This window comes from Cheilinus undulatus, linkage group 4, assembly GCF_018320785.1.
Source record: "Cheilinus undulatus linkage group 4, ASM1832078v1, whole genome shotgun sequence".
Classification (NCBI taxonomy): domain Eukaryota; kingdom Metazoa; phylum Chordata; class Actinopteri; order Labriformes; family Labridae; genus Cheilinus; species Cheilinus undulatus.
The window spans coordinates 20,389,129-20,406,994 of NC_054868.1; the positions used below are offsets into that span (position 1 = coordinate 20,389,129).

Sequence of the window (17,866 nt, forward strand, 5' to 3'; positions counted from 1 at the left end):
AATTGTGATTAACTTGTTAATAATGAGAGCCCTGGAAAAAAGATATTAAGGAGTGGTGGTGGATTTTTTTTACATCACCGTGGCTGCAGGGAGACACTGCTGTAATACTCAGCAAAGTGTATTGAAAAGCACAATAATGCGATTAATTGCGTCTTTATACTCCGGGAAAGTATCCCAATTTTTGGACATTAATTAATCGCAATTAATTATATTAATCTGGGCAGCCCTGATTATCATATTATGTTACGAGAAAAAAAAAGTTAATTCTAATACAAACATTTGTTGGGCTCAATTGTATAATTTCAGTTTTTACTGCAGTTCAGTTTTGGCAATAAGCGTATCAGTTGTTTGTTTGTTACGTAGCAGTCAAAAATGTCCATATCTAAAAAACACAAGATCCCGTCTTGTAGCTGTAGTTCATTCATCGTGCTTCCTTTGCCTCGCTCATACTTGTATCATTACGCAGTCGTTGATGTTATTGTTAAGTGCCTGTGACTCACTCTCTGTGCATGGCTCTGATCTGCAGCACTGCAGCTCCACACAGACAGACAACGACTCTCCTGCAGGTCTGTTTGTTCTGCTCTCCGGAAAACGGCCTCTGATTCCAACCAGCTGTTTCCCGCCTCACACAGATCAGCTGCACACACACACACACACACACACAGAGTAGGCGGAGGCAGCAGACATCCACACACCGACACGTAGTAGGCGGAGGAAAAAAGCCACACACACACATTGGAGGGAACCCCATCAGCTGTAGGAAGCAACACAGCTTGAAGTTACTTTTATTTGTCCAGCCTTTCTTCATATTTCTTGATTTATTAGTTTTATTTTAGATGTGCACCGTTGAGGAGTTATAACCAACGCTCCGTGCTCGAGACATATCTGGTTATATTTTACCAAGGACAGCGGTGGAGGAAGAAAAAAACAGAAAACACGGACTACAGAAGGTGGCTTTGAAAGCATGGAATATTTCATGATGCCGACAGAGAAGATACCGTCCTTACAGCAGTTCAAGAAGACGGAGAAGGATGTTATTGGAGGTCTCTGCAGGTGCGTATCTAGTTATTCCTTCTGTTGATGAGAAGCTGGCAGTACTATCATCCCTCATGTGGTTGCAGTGTGTGTATGTGTAGGATACAGTGTGACTCCAGTTAGCATGCTAGCCTTAGCTGCGCCGCGATGTGTTGCCAGCAGGCGCATGGTTGTATAAATTAGCAGCTTGATGTCCAGCTGCTGATGGCGAAAAGGAAATGGTGGAAAAATAAATGTACGTTATCACACTTCTTGGCTAAAATGCCCATAATAACGCTGAAAGCATGATTGTAGTCATTCGGCTCTGAAATATGTAAATTAGTGACATGAAATCGATACATTTGCGTCCAGTTGAACACCAACCACGTGGTAGTTAACGTGTTCCTCGCCGCCTCGCTACTACAAACCAAAACACGCGTTTGTAATGACATAATCTCTCAAATTACGCACTGTTAGCACAGAGCGGGCTGTATCGGTGCTTTACATGTGGATGCATTTAATAAGTGTGTGTGCATTGTGGTTTAGGCTTTGCTGTGTGCGTGGTTGAATAATACTTGGCGCTGCAGCCATGACTGTGTCGCGTGCTAAAGTTAGCTTAGCCTGGCTAACTACTTAGCAATCACAGTGCGCCCGTTTTCTTCTATTTCAGCCTACTTTAGGCGTCTTTGATATTTATGTTTGCAAACGTGTTCATTAGTATACGCAGTCTTGGGTGGCAATGGAGGACAATGACCAGTCTCTGACAGTGTAATACCGATGACAAATATTAGCTAGTGCTAATGCTAGGACGCATTGTTCTCCATGATGCCAGGGGGCCTCGTGCTGCTGCTCGCGGAGTCGGATTTCACTACCTCACGCGCCCTCCGGCGGCCATGTTGGAGGTCCGCAGCTCATGTGAAACGCAGCTGACAACAGCTGATTACATCTATGAACTCTACAAAACACGACATGTATCACTTTTCTGGGAAGAAAGAAGGCGAACAAACCGTTCACAACTGGTCAAAAATCTGTTAAATTGATAATGAACACAAATATGTGCCACGGAGGTAAACATTACGTGTTATGTACCGAAATTATACGGACAAAGTTAGATAATATTAGGAAAGCGATGACGACGAGATAAAGATTGTATTGCATTTATGATGTGCAGTGTTTATAAAGTTTTTATACGTTAAACGGTCTTGAGGCACATTTACAACGCAGATTTACAAATTACCACTTTTCTCTACAACTTTGATGACTGTTTTTCACATTCACGCCCCAAAGAATAATGCCGTTTAAGTTCTAGCCTTGACTTGTATTTTTTATGCTATAGTTTGCATTTATTGTTTTGATTTTATTCTTTCAATATATTAAGCAGCATTTTTTCCAGGTATATCTTATTAAATTGTAGATGTGGTTTATTGTGGGTTTTCTTCCTTTGCTTTATATTAGTAAACTACTGCTTTAAACCTTGTGTCTTCTCAGTAACAACCACCATATTGATACTTGTTTCATTACCTTAGCAACAAAAATAAACGTCCAGGGCACCAATATTTTGCATTTATCTATTTCGATCATTAAAGCTGGCAGACAAGCCCCTACCCCCGTTTGAATTTAAGGATGTGTGATATTGGAGTTTTGCCAACATTTAGGCCCAGATTTACAGATATTCATGCTGAGATTTAAATATGTCATTCAGCTTATAACTCCACAACCTTATTAATTCATATAGCCAATATTTACAGTTGGTTTAAGCCAATATTCGTGGTCCATATATTGGTTGTATCGTCAGAAATTCTGGTATCTACCGACACTGATCATTGCCTTTGAAAGATAATATACCGATCATGATAATTTTGTGTAGTTCTACTTAAATTGCATGAAATAAACTGGTTACATTTTATTGTGACTTCTTTTCAACATGTTAACACCCTGTCTATTATTAAATGTGGCTTCTTCTATTTGAAGCTCATAGGAGTGCTGCCGCTGCTGTTCTAGAGCTGTTTAGAGCCGTGTGTCCTCTCTTAGACCTTTCTGCTCTTTTTAAATATCCCAGATCTTGTTCTGCAGGTTTGTTGTCTTCTCAGCACAATGGTCATCTAAAGGCTTAATGGTTCACATACCCCCCCCCCCCCCGAGTAAATATGGCTTTGAATGTTTCACCACCCTAACATCCAAACCTATGGGATGGAGGTGTGTGAAGGGGCACTGAGTTCAGCCAAACTCAAAGACCCCCTGACAGTTTAACAGAGGAATGTAGTGCGGTCTTGACTAATAAAGTTTCAGGGTTAAAGGTTTATGAAGCTCATGCAAAGCTTATTGTCCCTGTTTCTCATTTTATTTGGCCAAGATTTCCAGATTTTTCTTCAGAGGTCTGTATGCGTGATGTTTCTGACATTTTTCTGTTATCACATTTTTAACCTTTCCATTTAGACAATCTGTCTGTTATTTGAAATCTTCTGTCATTAACAGTCACAATGGAACTTGCATGCTTTTGAAATTACGCAAAAAAAAAAAACTATAAAATGCATCTCTTTTCTCTGATCTGTCTTCTCCAGTTTGGCCAACATCCCTCTCAGTCCAGAAACAGCCCAGGACCAAGAGAGGAGAATCCGCCGGGAGATTGCCAACAGCAACGAGCGTCGGCGCATGCAGAGCATCAATGCTGGCTTTCAGTCTCTTAAAACACTCCTGCCCCACACAGACGGAGAGAAACTCAGCAAGGTGCATCAACATACAAACATAGACCTGCCAAAAAATGAACCATTTGTAGGACTTGGTTTGATTTAGTCTTTTTATGTCAGTACTTTTTAAAAGGGCAAGTTATGTTTGCTAATCCACTTTTTTACGACTGGTAGGCGGCTATCCTGCAGCAGACAGCAGACTACATCTTCACCTTGGAGCAAGAAAAGACACAGCTCCTGGCACAGAACAACCAACTCAAACGCTTCATTCAGGTAACATGTTTAACTGCTTCTCTTTTTTTATGATCTTCTAAAATCCATTGTCCGCTGAGGTTTTATGCTTAAAATTTTGCCCAACATTTTGTAGAAATCCTATCTTTGAGTCTGACGTAGGTTTCCCCTCAAAGTCAAAAACAAAAGGCCAGTTATAAACTCAAGCTTTTAAAATTAATTCCTCTAACCATATTCATGAAATGGTTACACAGCTTCAGTGTTGTTCATGCTCCTATGTTTCTTTGTCTTTTCTGAAAGAGTTCTAGTCTTTAACAGGAAACAATTACCTTTTTGGCTTGAGTGTTTCTCAGCTATTTACACACCAAGAAAAAGGATGTTGAAAGGTTTGTGTCTTGTGACTTTTACTCATTACTGTCTAACAAGACAGTAAAGCCATGCACTCGAGGGATGTACCACATCTCTACCATACAGAGAGCAGCATGTGTCTTAAGGAGGAGCACATGTATACACAGTATCGCATGCAGAACGGTCCGCTGCAAACAATAGACTTGTGTTAAAACAGGATTTTGCCTCTGTTGGATTTTGTACTGTCCTGAGCTCTTATCACAGAGAGATTTATTCTTGAAGAGCACAGCAGCATCATACTGATGTGATGGCTGTGATGTGTTGTAATCAAAATAGGTAGAGTAAAGATGAGTAAAGATAATACTAAGCTCTTCCGCACCTTGTTGCTGCTTGCATACGCCACAACTCTGCTGCGCCTGAAAGTACTGCCCCTCGTCGCTGATTTGTCCTGTCACTTTATAACCGGGCCCAAACAATTCAGACGGGGCCTTTGCAACATGGATTCGCCAGTGAATAATAAAGAAACGGGCATATCCATCTGCTTCGCAAGGTTATTGTACTACATAATATTTTAAAAAGCACAAAGTACTAGGCTTGAAGAAAGTAGTTCATGCATACTTCATGCAACGATCAGTAGCATGTAATAAGAGAACAATTCCGGGTCACATCCCAGAACAGCTTTTGTATTTCAGTTTTTCAAGGTGTGACTTCACCTTAACAATCTGGTTTGAGATTTATATTCTCATGTTGTTATTGCTGAATAGGAAAGATCGTATTTTATTGTACAACTTCTCAGTACTTTAGTAAACAAATTAAAAAAAGAAATTACTTTTTACATTTACTTGTTTACAAAAGGCTTTTACTTTTCCCACCTCTACCAAGTTACCACAGGCCATGTGCAGACTGCAGGACTTAAGACACATGAGACAGCAGTCAGTTTGTGTCTGTTGACTGCAGAGGATTTCATAAACTCAAGAACTATACAGGGCAACAGTAGACTTTATGATTGAAGCCCCATTTTTATGCTTCCTTTCTGTTTGTTCTCTCCCACACCATTAGTTGATCCATTAAAATTTCTTTATTTGTTTAGTATTAAGCACTCTGACATCTTGGTTAAAGCATGTTTTTAAAAAGACGTTGCCATCCTTAAGTATTAAAGAGTACATACTGATAATAAACAGACACAAAAATTACTGGGGCCAAAAAAAAGAACAAAGAGCTACATGGTCTAAATCATAGAGTCAGGATTCAGCAGGTCATAAATCAGCTTTAAAAATCTGTTTTCAGGGTCTGGGTGTGATGCTGAAATGTCTTTTTTTAATATAGACCAACTATAGACCAAAAATTAAAAGTGAATGCCTTTTGTACAATCTGGTTCGTAATTCAGTAATACAAGAGGACCGCTTTCATGGGCATCATTAGAAGATCATGCAATTGATGACAATTTATTTCACTGCTTGAATTTAAATTTTACATTCATGCACAAAGTGCCAATGTAAAATATTTAAATGAAATAATTTACCTTAAAAAACTAAATTTGATGTCATGACAAATTTGTGCATGAAAATGGTATATCAGAAATGACGTGTTTAGTGCTAAAGAATTTCTTGGGGTTGATCCTAAAACCCTCCAGACCCATTTCTATTTTAAAATAGGGAAACACATTCAGTTTTATCATTTATTATGTGTAATTTTTAACATGGGACTTTTCAGTATTACAAGCTTAAATGTGATGACTGTGCTGTCTTTAACCCTTTAACTTCATCACTGAGAAATCCATTTGCAAAAAATTGTTGGTAAAATTGTGTTCCTGCCTCATCATTGAAAAACATTTCAGGTTTTTATTTTTCAGATTACCCAATCAGGAAGTAGATATGCAAGTCAACCAGCTGGTTGACTTGCCCGTTTATTGTTCTGGACGTGTATGCCTGAAAGATAACAAGAAACAAACATTATGGTTACTATAACATTTCTGCAGCAAATACAACAATAATACATCTCTTTACAAATATTTCATGTACCAAAATTTGTTTCCATAAACTTGCAAGTCAACCGAGTGGTTGCCCCAGTTTTATCAGGAATCTTAGATGTATATTTTATTTTTTAAAGTTATTTCCTTTAACTCAGATATGATTGGTAGAGGGTCTAGAAATAATATGTGAAAACATTTTTTTCTTACCTGGATGTTTGCACTTTGAGATTTTCAAGGAGCTGTGCAGCACTGAGACACTTCCCTTTTTTCCCACTGTTTTCAGACAATGATATTTATGTACAGCAGCGCCACCCAAATGGATATAGTTGGTGTTACATACACTATTCAGTAAGGTTAATGGGGATAAACAGCCAAAGCAATGTTTTCAGAGTTTTAAATACAGCAATATGGCGGTGAAACAAAGGTCAACCATGCTGTTATGATGCAATTTAAAGGGTTTACTGTACAAATATTGACAATTATTCCTTTTACAAATGCACCCAAATTTTATGGGTGCTTGTTCAGTTTCAATGGGACCCACTGAGACTACCATCTATGGGTCCCAGGGATTTAATACATCAACAACTTTTCCAAATTTTTACATCTTTGACACAATCCAATTCAGGGACAGTTCATTGAACTTCAGCACTATTTAGTGTGCCGTGAACTGATTAAATATGATGCAGACTGATAATTGAATTGTTAGAGGGAGGGGGTCTTTCTTGGCCTAGATTAAGGAAAACAAGTCATTTCAAAACTGTCCGTGCACCTCTTGCATGTCTTAAGTGACAAAACACTGGGCCTACTAAATAAATATGTTGACTTTCTGAACATCGAATGAGTTTATTAAAAATCTTGTTAATAAGCCAATTTAACTATAAAGAAGATGTTCAACATTATTCAGAGTTCTGTGTGTCTGCTGTTGAAGATGGTTAATGCACATGCTGTTGTGTTTAATTAACTGAAAACTATTCCAAAACCTTATTTTTCCTTTGATGATGTAATTAAGTGATTTTCACATATGAATTGCACAAAACATTGAGGTATCTGCGGCTTTTGCCAGTGGCTCTGCATCTAACAGTTTTTAACTTTGTTCTGAAATCGATTTAACTGCTTAATGTCGTCCTCTTTACAGGAGTTCAGTGGCTCCTCACCAAAGAGGAGGCGAGCTGAGGAGAAGGATGAAGGAATTGGCTCTCCAGACACACTGGAGGAGGAGAAAGTGGAAGAGCTGAGGAGGGAGATGTTAGAGCTTCGACAGCAACTAGACAAGGAACGCTCAGCACGAATGCAGCTGGAGGAGCAGGTGAGGCATAAGGAGGAGTGGTATTTTCATGGCTCATGTTGTTTTCCTGGTTCCTGTGTCAGTAATGAGGAAGATGAAGGTATAACAAACACAGAGGTTCTTCTCAGGTTCTTCCTTCTTTTCAGTTTAAGCTTAGAAGATTTCACTCAGGGACGGAGTGTCACGTCATCTCTGCACTCTCAAATGTTTTTGTCCAGAGGTGGAAGTTTACCACAAAATACCTCCGTTCACCAAAGTGTTTTACTTGTAATCACTGTGTGGGCATCTTAAACGATCATCAGTCACCTCAACACAGTGTCAATTGCTTGTGTTGACAGATTTACCCAATCACTATTTAGCCCCCTGATAAGGTCACAACCTGGATCTACCTGAACAGCAGGTTAAGACAAAGAGGCAGACAAACAGAAACTTCAACAGGTATTGGAAAAAAGCGAAAGCAGGGGAGATGTTAAGTAGAGATATCCAAAGAGACAAACGGTTATTGTTCAAAGTCTGTTGGAAACATAACTGTGCAGTGTCACAGCTTCTCTTTAGATATAATTCTCAATTGCCTTATTGTTTACTCTAAATGTTTGCTGAAATATCAGTAGGTATAATAAAAACAATCGTGTGCTTTTGTGTGTTTGTGAACAGGTGCGATCTCTGGACACCCAGCTGCACCCTGAGCGTCTCAAGGTGATCACACAGCAGGTGGAGGAGGAGCAGGCGCTCCTGCAGAGCCAGACGCTGCTACGGCTGCAGCAGATCCATGCTTCTGATAGACAAGCACACAGTCCAAAGGTCAGAAAACACATTCACGTAAACAGATATCTGTGGAAAGATTTTTTTAAACCTGATAGATCAGAAGTGACTCTAGATAATTAAAATCTAAACACACGTTTTTATTCTTGATTTGTTTGTCCACCAGGTCCTGGCTCCTCCCACTCCTCCTGCACCAACCCACCACCCCACAGTGATTGTCCCGGCCCCAACACTAACCCAGCATCCCCACCATCATGTCACCGTGGTAACCATGAGCCCGTCTGTCCACACCAGCACGGTGTCTACATCCAGACAAAACCTGGACACTATTGTGCAGGTAGGAGTCTTGGTGATGTTGTATCTCATGATGAAAGTTTGTTGTTTCAAAATCATTCGTTAGACCACTGCTTCTCAACTGGTCTGGTATCAAGACCCATCACCACCTCCTTAATGACAAATTTTGACCCAAATGAGACCCCCATTCATTGTGAATTAGTAGTGGTCACTTCAGCTTGGCTGGAATGCATAACAAAACAGAAAACACTGGTAGGGTTTTAACTGCTTTCCCCCATCTCAGGTCATAAACACATTTAAAGAAAATAGGGTACATACATTAAGTTAGTAAGGCACGTGGAGTGCTGGTTTGGCTGAGAGGGCAGAGTGACTTGCAGGCTGTGAGTCTGTCACATCACTGCAGGCTGGGAGCTAGTAAACTTAGTACAAAGAGTAAGGAAATTTGTGTTTGGAAGATGATTTCTTTGTTGTAACAATGGCAATTATTGTTATACTGTTGAAAAGCCTGTTTATTCCACATTTTAATGGTGCCACATTTGTAAAGGAACGTGCATTTGAGGGATGAGCAGCAGAGCTGAGTATGTGGGTTGTGCCCTCGAAAAATTTGCCTAATCTTTTCTGCCAATGCCATAGATGCACATGTGACAAAATCTAAATTAAAGTTAAGTCATCTGAATATATAAAATATTTTTATTTTTTACTAACTTAGAATTAGGGATGTTCCTATGTTTCTATTTCCCCATTTGGCTAAATGCCCATTCAAACTGCGTTTAACCGACTAGCCCAAAGAGAAGAAAATACTCAGAAAACACTCAAATTCATCACAGTGTCACTGTGTTAGCCACACTATACAGAGTATATTAGGCTCATCACACCTGCTAAAATTAGCAGCTAGCTGCGCCAGTCTTCATTCCTCTTTGTAGATTAATATTGTGCTTTGATACACTGCCTTTTCACTGGTTGAGTAGTAATAGGTGAGTTCAACCCACGATAGCCTACATACCACTTTATTTCCATTTATTACTTAAGAACGGTCATACCGCGCCTTTTACACGTAAACTGCTAAGCTTTTCATATTAAAATCTGGTGAGTGTCAGGGAGATCTCAGACAGGAAGGCAGCGGCCATTTACTGAAGAGGCTCCTAGAGCCCAGAGGTTCATCAAAGTTTGAAAGAGCATTACAGACCAGGATTTCAAGCCCATGTTTAAAAAAAATGATAGGCAATTCGTTTACCCAGCTAATTTGAAAAACAGATTCAACCATTTGACTGGGTTATGGGCCTTGACCCACCAGTTTGAAAGCCAGGGTGTAAAAGGACTGTTTTTGCTGCAGCTACTTTTAGTGTTTTACTCTTTTCTTCCAGGCCATTCAGCACATCGAGCGCACTCAGGAGAGAAGAGCGAGTGCTGAGGAGGAGCAGAGGCGAGCGGTCATCGTCAGCCCCGCCCATGTCGCCATGGACACAGCCTGCTCGGACACAGACACCGACACAGAGGGAGAGGACTGCTCCATGAACTGATCTGCCCCATAAACACACTCACACAGAAACACTTAAAAAAAACCCTACTCACTGTAAGATTCCCTCCAGGAGCTTGACTACTCTTTAAAAACAGAAATTCTTCTTTGGCATTATCCAAACTCTTACATCCAGTGGTTAAGCTCATCAGCATCGTACTGTAAAAGATTGAGAACATAGGATGGGTCAGCGTGCTGAGGAGACCCTGTGGGATTTCTCGGGGCTGTTTTTTAAGTGTCAGAGCCGGTCTGTGGCTACTTGAAACTCGAGGTTGTCCTCTTGTTAAATTGAATCAAAGCTCTCAGCATCAGTCCGTCCTACACGTGTGTTTAAATGTATGCTACATACAGCTGCATCACCCCCGTTACCCGTCGTCACCGGCACGCTGACAGTATTACTTGTGCTATAAATTGACGGAAAGATGAATGTATAAAACTCAATAGTCGAGCAGCTCGTTCCTTTGAGAAGCGATGTGGAGTTACAGCTATTTCTTGCCCAGTCTTAATTTCTGTTTCCTGATTGGCTTGCTGATGAGAAGCTGATGTTCTCTCGCCAGCTGCCAAAAGTAACAAACTTAAACTACCACAGAAGGCTAAATTTAACAAGTCCTGGAAAACCTCAAAACTAATTAAGAAACTAATTTGAGGATGTATGTTGAATGAAATTATGTCTGATTTACTTGAAAAAAAGGTTTCCACGTCTAAATAAGCCCTTTGAAAAATAAGCTGTTGAACAATATGAATTGATGGTCTTTTTTGTTTTTCCATGTTTTGTGCTAACTTTTTTTCCTGTCAGGGTTACTGAATGTTGAAGGTGAATTTTATTTTTGTTATATGAGATTAAAAACTAAATATTGGAGGTTTGTCAGATCTTCACAGAGAACTGGAAGCCCTGAGATGAATTGGCAAATATCTGATTTAAGCCAAAGTTGGCTTATCTGTTTTCTACCGCAGACAGCGGTAACAAATATGGATCCAGAAAACGAACACGTGCATCATTTAGTAGCTGGTGTAAACGTTGGATCAATCTCAGACAATCTGACTGAATCAAAAATCCTCCTTGCATTTGGATTAATGTAATGTTCAGCTAATCTGAAGGCTTCCGGTTCTCCTCCAGTCTCTTTGGCTCTTGTTTTGTTGATTTCAGTGACTATGCACTAGAGTTTATTTGGTATTTATGCAATTCCATCGTCAGTCCATTTTGGGTTCATTTCTACATGAGGTGAAGTTATCTATGCACCGTTGATAGGTGTAAAAGTTACACCTACAGTTTATGTGTGAAACTTGACCTGCGTTTCTCAAAGAATGTAGTTTCTGCCTGTGAGGTGCTCTCTGCCAGCCAAAACACCATCCGTCAAACTTCACACCTGATCACATCTGTTACCTGTGCCTGTATTTTGGCTAAAACAATATTTGTGCATGTTTGTTTAGAGCAAGGAAGCAGAAAGGGCTTCTTGGAGCACTTTTGGTGTCTTAAAGTTGTTTTTTGGTCACTTGCATAGAAATAACCTTTAGAAAGACAGCAGAGACATCAGAAAATAAATTAATTTAAAGATTGAATCGAGGGAAGGAACTCAAGTGTACACACTCATAGCTACAGGTTCATTGCAAATAACCCAAAAAACATAAAGCTCACAGAAGCACTGGCTGACTGTCAGATCCTTGTCTCTCAGTCTGTCCACCTCATGTTCTGTTGCTTATATTTCTGTCGGGAATTTGACTGGAAATCCTGCTCGGAGCCTCCCTCCTGTCAGACTCAATTTGATCCGCTGACTTGATGCTGTAAACATTCCTTTTATTTGGATTTGTATCTGTCTTTTGATCTCTTACATGTTCTATTGCCAATTGAATGCATGTTACTAATTGCTGTTTCCTCTTGTCTAAATTGCGCTTTTTTCTTTTTTTGCTTTGACATGTGTTTATTTTTCTGCAAGGTTTCCAACTTTTTCCATCACATAACTGATTCATTCAGTTTGAAATTTGTCTCCTGTGAGATCTGTGGACACTTTTCAGTCACTGATATCGATTATATATCTGGTTAGACTAGTATTTTTATGCCAAACATGGGGGGAAATTTCTGTATTTTGTTTTGTGAAACTTTGTTAAAGGATGTGTTTGACTGATAGAGAGTAAATCAAAGCCTGACATAGGCTAAGGTTTATTTGAAGTCAGTGCTGCCACATTCCCTTAGATGTTTCTGTACATTGTGTTGCAGCACTGCTGTTTTTTGGTGGAATTTGAGGTTTTTGATATGAAGCACTTGCTGTTCTGTACTGCCTGAATCAATGATGAGGAAGTTTTTTGTTTTTTTTTCTGACATTAACTTTTTTTGTAAACTCTTTGCTCTGATACGACTCAACAGCTGTTTATTGTGTTCTGCTTTTTTTCTTTTTGCATCTGTCTTTCTTGTCCTGTTCTCCATTTTTGGTGACAAGCTTTTTTTTTTATATATTTTTGTGATTATTTTGTTCCCATCAGTCCAGGTCGATGAGAAGCTGTTATATTTTGTTTATAAAAAAAACTTGGGTAAACAGGCCTTTGTAAAGATGAAAAAAAATAAATTTGTACCTTTTTATTACAACTCTGCTTCCTAGTGTGCTTCACATATTAATGTTGAATGAGCCCCTTGGTCCACCAGGTGGTAGCATTGAGTATCTGCTAAGTTGTCCGCAACATTTACAAGTTTTTCTGCAGACTGGAGTTTATTCTTCTGATAAATACAGGTGAGCCACAGGCCTGGTTTAAAGCCTTTTAGTATAAACACAGTAGTATAGCATTCCATCTGTGCACAGTTAACAGAAAAATGTTTATTATTTAAAGGTGTACAAAGTTTTCTGAATCAGCATTACTGGCTAATTATGCTAAGGCAACAAGGAATTTGACTCTTGCTAGCGTTGCTCTCAGTGTACAGGAATCACATTAAATACAAAAAAATAACCTTAAAAAATTATGAAAAGGAAAATTTAAAAATGTACAAGCTCTTGTAGGTATTATTTCTAGTATGTACAAGTCCATGTGCATTAAAGCATGATTGCAAGATGTGCAAGAATGCTGCGAGACATTAGAAGTATAAAACATGCAGGGATGTGGGCAGATTTACACAAGGTAGACAAGATAATTTAAGGTAATTGATTATGCAAATGTATATATGAAGTGAGGCATCTTACCACAGAGAGTCCTCTTATAGTATTTGAGTTAAGGTAAATAGATTACTTGCAGCATTTGAGCTATGGCAAATAGATTAAATTAGTAGCTAGTAAGGTAAAATAGATCAATTAGTGCAGAATTTATATGAATTGAGGCATTTTACTACAGAGAGCCTTCTTATAGTATTTGAGTTAAGGGGAATAGATTAATTACTTGCAGCATTTGAGTACAATAAATAGATCAAATTAAATAAGTAGTAGAGAAGGTAAGTAGATTAATTAGTGCAAATATGCATATGAAGTGAGGAATTTGACCACAGTGAGCTTTCTTATAGTATTTGAGTTACAGTGAATAATCAAATTAGTACTTTTATAACACTTAAGCACCATACTGATTATAACATACAATTTCACTCAAGTGAATTACACTTGAAAATAATCCATTTCTTTCTTCTTCCCTCTGCTCTCCACACTCTTTATTGGTAGAGGCAGCTGCCCTGACACAAAATGGCTGATATGGTCACAGTTGCTGTGTGCCACCTCCACTGGCGTGCCCTATGACCTTCAGCTGGAGTGGTATATATAGCCGGGAGAGATGAGGGGAAGGCCCCTGGCAGCCAAAATGAAGTCTCTGCTGTCTGTGTGCTGCATGCTGGCTCTGCTGGCTCTGACTGCTGCAGGTATGGAGGGAAAATACTTTGTATTTATGCTGTTAAATGCTTTTTAGGGAGAGGCGGAGGTGGATCACATGCAAAATTACAATGCTTAGTTGTCAAATGATATGTTTCATAATTGTGTCTTTAATTTTGTCAGAGCTGTGAATGACTTGTTGCATATGATGGGGAAAATAATTCTGTAGGTGAAGGAAATGTCAGGAGGTCTACACTTTTGATGGCTAGTGTGAAACTATTAGTATAAATTAATTGATAGGTTTGCTTTGCATAGGAAAAAGTTTGTGAGGAGTTGCATACATTGGTGGTCTTTACCAAATGTTGCATCAATTTCATTTGTCTCTATTTATAAGAAGCCAGTTGTGTATAGCAAGTTGTGCCATGGTATGTTTAAACACTTGCAAGACATTCATACAAGCTGTAGATCCTAAAGCGGTCTAAAGTCCGCTGATTTTGGAAGGAAAGCATGTTTTAATCTGCAGAGTCTGAACTAAAAAACTTAGACTGCGACAGGTATCATTGTCTAATAAGAGTCTTGGAGTGTAAACTGCTTGTTGAATAAGCATTTTTAATGCATTAAGGCTGACAAGTATGGCTGTCAAGCAATAAGGCATCAATCACAATCAATTAAGGTCAATAATTAGTGCATTCATTTAAAATTAAGCTTAATCCCATGCCTTGTTGTCCCTCTCAGCACATTTTAGTGAAGCCACTGCAACATCTCCCTGCAGCCACAGTGATGTAAAATAAGGTCACCAAACACTGACAGCTCAGTGGACAAGTCAAAAGTCATTTACCTCTTGTATTATCACATAATTCACATTTTCTTTTCCCTAATTTCTTTTTAAATCCATAACACATTCCTTTAAGATGAGATAAATTTATATCATAATCTTTGATCTATGCAAGGTTACTTATTTTCTTTAAAAATTAAAGCAGGTCTGTATCCAAACTGGAAGGCTGTCACCCTTGGTTCAAGACGGTACAAAAATGCAAGATGAAAAAACAGTTTTAGATTCAAAATAGTGGAAATTCAACATGTGACAAAAAGGGGAGATTAATCATTTTGAACCGCAGAAATTCTGATATTAATCACAATTGCTTGATTGTCTTCTGTCGCTAGTTTTATGCAGGACAGCACTCAAATAGATTTTGCATCCAATTTATGGGTGTTATAGAGGATTATTTTTAATCTAAGTCAACTGAATGGACAATGGATGTTAACTCTATGAGACCATTATAGATTTACATAGAGGTTAATACATCACAGTCGTTACTCTGCTTGTAAAGTGGTTTGCTTGGTTAAAATACCCTTGTCTGTCCTTGCACTGGTACATTTCGACCCCTCCAAGTTGCCATAGTCAGGTGTCAGGCGTCAGTCAGACAAAGTCACCAGATACTGTGGTCACAGTAATGCCATGCAGTGATACACATCTCTTTAAGACTCAGGAATGCTCACACATCCACACCATGTGCACAAACTCATACAAAGACATACTCGTGTACATGCATGCATTTAAAGGAAAATTTATAGAGGAGGGTACAATCTGTGTGTACAGCTGAAGTCAGCGCTGTATTAAGTGTCTCAACAAAGCCTCATCACTGCTCTTCTGCTCCGAAGAGCTGCTAATCTGGCATTCCAGTCAGCAAGGCCAGTGTGAGGGGATGTCCCAGCTAAAAGCAGCATGAGAGCGCAGCAGAGGGCATGTAGCACCTTAGATCAGCGGCCAAACAGCTGGAATGGTTAAAGTTACAGATGCAGCTGATCAAGAGCTATTAAAAGTTTAGCTTCATTTATGTTATTACTGGTCAAAAAGATGTGTTTAACTGACATGTCCAGATGATAATCGCTGTTCATGATAATAGCAAAAAATATGGCCTGAATTGCTAAACATAAATTCAACTAGCTCTCAGTACAGCAAGCTCATGCACACAAGTTTCTCTATATGACACAGAGATTTAATTTTTTTTTGTATTATCTTGACAAAAAACGTGGTATTTGCACTTACTATGTGGTTGCACCTTATTCTAAGTGAATAGAGATATTGTAAACAAGAAATTAAAAACAAAGACACTGACTTACATTGAGGTTTTGCAGTATGGCAACCAGTTCTGATAGTACACACGACAGTGAGGTTATACAGCTAGAGAACAGAAACGTCAGAAAGAACTATAACGGCTAAAGAGTGGGATATGCAAAACTTTAGCTGGATGCCAAATTATCTTGTGCACCTTATACATCTTAAAAGCAGAGGAACTAAAATCCATCAAGGCTAATGTAAAGTTATACAGCAAGCGGGGTGCATGTTGTCAGTACTAGCGCTGACAAATTAATTCTTCTTGGTCTTAAAGAGGCCCTGAGTCATGCACAGCTGCACACTGTTGCAGGGAATGTGAGCAACAGTGCAGTGGGAGTTGCACGCCGGCCTCATGACAATCAGAGGGAGGAGAGGAGCGCCACACTTCCTGAAAATAGGAGTGGAATTATCCCTCCTTCTTTTTACCCTCTGACTCATTGTGGGACTATTTCTGTCTCAAAGATGTACCGTACAGCACCCAGGCACCTGTCCCTCTCTGTCCCCACAGTTCTGTGCTCTGCAGACCACACGGTGAGGAAGCAGCAGAGGCACGTTATGCTACACCTCAAATGGAGAAGAAGACAATAGAACTGCACATTATGTTGTTATGCTGTCCATAGTATGCTATTTCTTTGATGTGTACTCTCTGATCTTACATTGATTCACTCACAATGTTCAGCTAGCTGCAAAATTCAGTGCAATACAGTTTAAACTTCATTACTGACCCAAGGTCTATAAAAAAAACAACACAACACATAAAAGGACAGCACAAGACATACTTGTTTCTTGAAGGCAAAATAAAGTTCACAAATTAGATTCCGAAATAAGAATATAAAAATCAGTCTACACTTAAAAGAGGCATTTTTACCTCTGTTTCCATAATGGTGACATGTGTCTGACAGTATCTGATACCAGTAAGGACCAAAATTATTTTGTTGAATCAAGTCGGCAGATAAATTTATACACCAGATTTCTTAACACAGCATATAGGCTATTAACTCCTGCAGTTACAAACATTTCACTTGCACTGCACCATCCTCAATGTCTTCAGTAATAATCTCATTACATCATTATAGGCAGCTTGTAGCCTCTGCATACTTGATTTCTTATAGTTTGTCCATAAGTGTGCGGTATCCAGAGATGTAGAATATGCTTTAAACAAAACCATCTTGACCTTAACTGAACAAAAACTGAATCTACGCTTGTGTATAAATCTTGCAGCATTACCTGTAGATATCATAATTATCTGCCATTTTTTGTGATAAAAAAGACCAAGCTATATAAAGGTCACATATAATGCAAAATACACTCTGTCAGGCTTTTTCTGGGATTTTTGTTTTTTTAGACAACTTTGGTGAGTTTATTTATGCTCCAAGCAAAAACTAGCGTGTCAAATCAAATGCAAGGATGCTGGTTTAGCTCAGTTAGAGGTGGTGCCCTCTTGCAGAGGCTACAGTCCTTAATGCACTGGTCACAGCATCAATTCCAGTGCTGTTATGTTCATGTCTTACTCTGCTCCTTCCACCCAAATTTCCTGTGTGCCTTCAGCTGTCCTTCAAATAAGAACAAAAAGCCCAAAATATGCTTAATAAAAAAATATCAAATACAAGAGACAATATAAAGAGCAGTTTTTAAGACAAAATCTGATGAACTTCAACCTGTCCCCAAAGTTTTCCTCTTCTCTGCCATAGGTTTTAGTATTTTTTAGCTTCATGTTTTTGTTTTAAGGTCTAAAACTTTTCAATTATGTTCCAGTCCACCTGCTCTTATCCAGCTGATCTCTAAATGTAGCAGACAGCCTTTCAGCACCATGAAAAATTAACGTTGTTCTTTTTTACAAAATGCGTAAAATAAATGTTTGA

General features: G+C 38.9%; 2 protein-coding genes across 2 annotated transcripts in view; both read left to right on the top strand.

Moving 5' to 3' along the window:
• Window positions 1–558: 558 nt before the first annotated feature.
• Window positions 559–12,660, top strand: LOC121508972 (transcription factor AP-4-like). The gene is made up of 7 exons (XM_041786118.1): window positions 559–1,053; window positions 3,576–3,741; window positions 3,876–3,974; window positions 7,388–7,558; window positions 8,192–8,338; window positions 8,466–8,636; window positions 9,958–12,660. Exons 1-7 carry the CDS (start codon window positions 965–967, stop codon window positions 10,111–10,113), a joined length of 999 nt encoding a protein of 332 aa, XP_041642052.1. The 5' UTR covers window positions 559–964; the 3' UTR covers window positions 10,114–12,660.
• A 1,202-nt stretch (window positions 12,661–13,862) lies between these two features.
• The window catches only part of LOC121508086 (sarcalumenin-like), a 31,745-nt gene continuing 27,741 nt past the window's right edge, over window positions 13,863–17,866 (top strand). Inside the window, exon 1 of the mRNA XM_041784593.1 lies at window positions 13,863–13,935. Within this exon, the coding sequence (XP_041640527.1) occupies window positions 13,878–13,935 (58 nt within the window). The 5' untranslated portion in view covers window positions 13,863–13,877. The remainder of the gene's footprint in view (window positions 13,936–17,866) is intronic.

Bases quoted from the DNA above. Each gene is read 5' to 3' on its own strand.
- LOC121508972 (XM_041786118.1), top strand. From the start codon at position 965: ATGGAATATTTCATGATGCCGACAGAGAAGATACCGTCCTTACAGCAG. The intron at 1,054-3,575 runs GTGCGTATCTAG...TGTCTTCTCCAG, and splicing joins GTTATTGGAGGTCTCTGCAG to TTTGGCCAACATCCCTCTCA. The intron at 7,559-8,191 runs GTGAGGCATAAG...GTTTGTGAACAG, and splicing joins GAATGCAGCTGGAGGAGCAG to GTGCGATCTCTGGACACCCA.